This window comes from Cladosporium halotolerans (genome assembly GCF_011745625.1).
Source record: "Cladosporium halotolerans strain TM138-S3 chromosome Unknown Sca255, whole genome shotgun sequence".
Classification (NCBI taxonomy): Eukaryota; Fungi; Ascomycota; class Dothideomycetes; order Cladosporiales; family Cladosporiaceae; genus Cladosporium; species Cladosporium halotolerans.
This window is the reverse complement of record NW_027191701.1, coordinates 720-4,060: the sequence shown is the minus strand read 5'-3', so window position 1 is coordinate 4,060 and position 3,341 is coordinate 720. Positions and strand designations below refer to the sequence as shown.

General features: G+C 55.0%; 1 protein-coding gene across 1 annotated transcript; it reads right to left on the bottom strand.

Moving 5' to 3' along the window:
* Positions 1 to 819: 819 nt before the first annotated feature.
* WHR41_09592 (uncharacterized protein) lies at positions 820 to 2,268 on the bottom strand (the record flags this gene model as incomplete). The annotated part of the gene is made up of 3 exons (XM_069378195.1): positions 820 to 1,741; positions 1,806 to 1,926; positions 1,989 to 2,268. The coding sequence occupies 3 exons, from the start codon at positions 2,266 to 2,268 to the stop codon at positions 820 to 822; spliced, it is 1,323 nt and encodes a 440-aa protein (XP_069224806.1).
* Positions 2,269 to 3,341: the final 1,073 nt, after the last annotated feature.

The following is a 3,341-nucleotide window of genomic DNA, read 5'->3' as shown; positions in this document are numbered from 1 at the left end:
GTCATGCAACTGTGCCTGATCGGTCACTTTTTCATGGCGACTGGTGCCGACGGAAGAGCCGCGTGTGTGCCTCACGGCATCACCATGACCGCAGTACTGGGTTTGACGGTGGCGTATCAGCTGTTCGTCAACCGTTCGTTCCATTCGCTCATCAGTTACCTGCCGGTGTTTGAGCACGAACAGGACAATGACGATGGCAGCACCCGAGGCGGTCCGTCTACCACGAGGGTTGAAGAGAGCATCAGCGACACAATGCAGTCGTGCGGCTGCAATAGCGAACCGATCGTGTGGATTCCATGCGATCCGTTGGGTTTCAGCAAAGATGAGATCCGAGATGCGACGGGCAAGGTGAGCCACACCAATGTCAGCGATGAGGGCGCTTGGTTAGACGAAGAAGGCGGAGTGTCAATAGAGAGCTGCCCTCCCGACCAAGAGACGCGTCTCCAGTCGTTGTTTGCTTTGGTCGGCAGACGTCGGGAAGGAAATGGGCCCTACGACTCGGATCGCTAAGCGTTGTCAGGCTTCTGGAAAGTTGTGGCGCGATGTCGTGTGGCGCGGTGTCGTGTAGCACGATGTCGTGCGGTTTTTTATCTTTTTCCATCTTGGGCCGTGGTTGTTTACAGACAGACTGTATTAAATCTAATTTACTGTACCAAATTTACAGCAAGATATCACGTGCAAGCTCTTTCAGCCGAGTTCTGTAACAGACATGATGAGAAAACTCATGTGGACCATATTTCTATTCGAGAGACCAGGAACGACATAACCCCAACCCTAACCCTGGTTACCCCCCCGACGTGAGATGCGAAGACCACAGGCTCAAGTGAGGGAGACGCTAAGCTCGCGAATTTCAAGCAAGCCCGAACCGCTCCCGACCCTCCACGCTGTGCCCTGCCGCTCTACTACCGAGTGTCCTTGCTTGACACCCGCCACTTCGACGCCGACTGCAGGTGCAGCTTGTGCTTCACACTTTGGAAAGGGCAGCTCGACTTCCATGATGCTCGTCTCCGAAGAACCAGATCCCCAGACACCACAAACCTTCAGCCCAAGCTTCTCGACTAGGCCACGCAGCATTTCCTCCGTCCTCTCCCTGCCACCCAGCTTCACCATCATGTGCACATCCACGGACGTGTCGCGGCGGGATGGCTGGCGTACCGGGATAATGACGTCGTTGATCAGCAGCTTGCTGTACCCGGGGATCATTGCATCCCTGATGTGGCCCAAGATCCGCCCCGCGTCCAAATCGTCCCAGTCGTGGATGATGCTGTGTAGATGGTACACACGGGCACCCAGCGCCAACTTGGGCTGCGCTGTGAAGAAGTTGTGCGCCATACGCTGGACCTCTGCTGAACAAGTTGCGCGTGCCACTTTGTCAGGAAGGTCTTGCAGGATCAGTTGCTGACCGTGTGCGGGATACTTCCGTCGAAACAGCTCCAAGTCTTCTCCAAGGTTGCCGCCGACATCAACAATGAGCGGTCCCTGACTGTACCCGGTGAGGATGTTTTCCAGAGGGTACAGGTCAATCCACGGATCGCGATGGAGACGATAGGCTTTCAGCCAGTGGTTGAAGGTGTTCGACATCTCCTGCTGCTCAGGCGCCCCGTAAAACTCAAAGGCGGTCTGTCCTTTGCAAGCGAAGGTGCGTTGGAAAAGCCCGTCGCGAGGGCTGGAAGGAGGGTTATAGGAGTGACTGCGGAAGTACTCTGGGAGGTTGAGGTACAGCTTCGCCGAGATATCGTAACTAGGCTGAGGTTATCCCGCTGACCTCTTCCGGTGAGGATACTGGTCGGTCCGATCAGGCTTACAAGTAGTCGATGCCTGCGCCGGCAGATGTCAGCAAGGCGTCGGAGAAACGAGTCTGTTTGTAGGTGTCGGTGGTGACCTCTTCGACAACGGCGTGTGCGGCAAGATGCTTCAGGATCCGGCCTGGGATGGCAAAGGTCAACCGTTGCGCGCCGCCAATAAGTCTGTCGGTTGATATAACTCACTGAGCACGTCGACTTGCTTGAAGCCGATCATCTTCGCTAGGTCGCGGCAGCTCTGTTGCGTATCGCCAAACTCCTTCCAGGAATGGAAGAGCCCAATGTCCAGACACAACTTGACGGAAGCCGTGAGGGCGGGAACATCGATTACGACTTCCCAGACGCGCTCGAAAGGATCTTGCAGCCTGGTCAGCAGCGCTTGACACGCATTCAGGGCTTCGACCCGGTCTCGATTGGTTGCAAAAGACTCTGGGGAGATGGTGCGCAACATCCGGACGGTCTCCATTGTTGGCGCGGTGGTGTAACTTGAGCAAAGAATGACCAGATCAGACGTTGCGCGGATAGAACATACGTTATAAGGGTCTTCTTGGGAATGGTTCGAACGTATCTAGCGGAGCTACGTAATATTACAGCACTATGCAAATCGAGATACGGGCTTCCAGGGTGGAGCTTGGTGAGCAAATCCCGGGAAAAGGTGGGACTGCCTGTCGTCAAAGCACTGTCTTCGGCAGCGACAAGGGCCTGCAAAAGGGTTGCGCAAAGATTTGTTTGTGGCAGGATAACAGTCCTGAGCACAAGTAATACCCAAATCCATCTCTCGAAGAACTCCTGGATTCCCACGACGAAAGTTCTTGTTGATGCCTTCTCATGGCACGACCTGGCGGTACCAACAACATTGCTTTGGAGGTCGTCATGTCTCGTGACCTGCTCACCGCCCGCTGCAGTCCACATCGGGAGTAGGACTGAACTCATCGTGCGTTAGCTTTCTCGCTTTGCGGTGATTGGAGGCTCGTGTCGGAAGCTGTTGAGATGAAGCTTTCCGCTTTCGGTCATCCAATTTGGGGAGCTCTGGCAAACGATCGCAGACACACCGCTCACGTTCTGAGGGGCCGGCGGAGAACGCGTCGAACAGGCCCTGTTGCTTGCAGAACCACGACATTGTCTGAGGAAAGCCCGATATTGGGTATTTCACGTCTTTATCGAGCTTGATGTAGATGGCGTGGGGGTTGTCTCGGTCACGGACGTGGAACTGGACATGCTGAGCGAACATCCTGCAACTTGGACAGATCGCGTCTGCCAAGCACACCTCGCCCAATTCGTCCTCTTCGCTCACAAACTCTACAGACGGATAGTTCAAGGAAAGAAGCAAGTCAAGGACGAGACCGGGATCACCTCTGATGCGGATGGTTCCTTCGCAGAGATACGTGGCGGCCCGACCGTGCTTTGGACTGCGGCAGAGTTCGAAGAAAAAGGACGAGGCGATTAGTGCGATCTTGAATTCAGTCCGCGTTTCTTTGGATGGGTAGGACTTGACATGTTCGCGGATGTGCTGCATCTGTTCAACATCATCCAGACGCG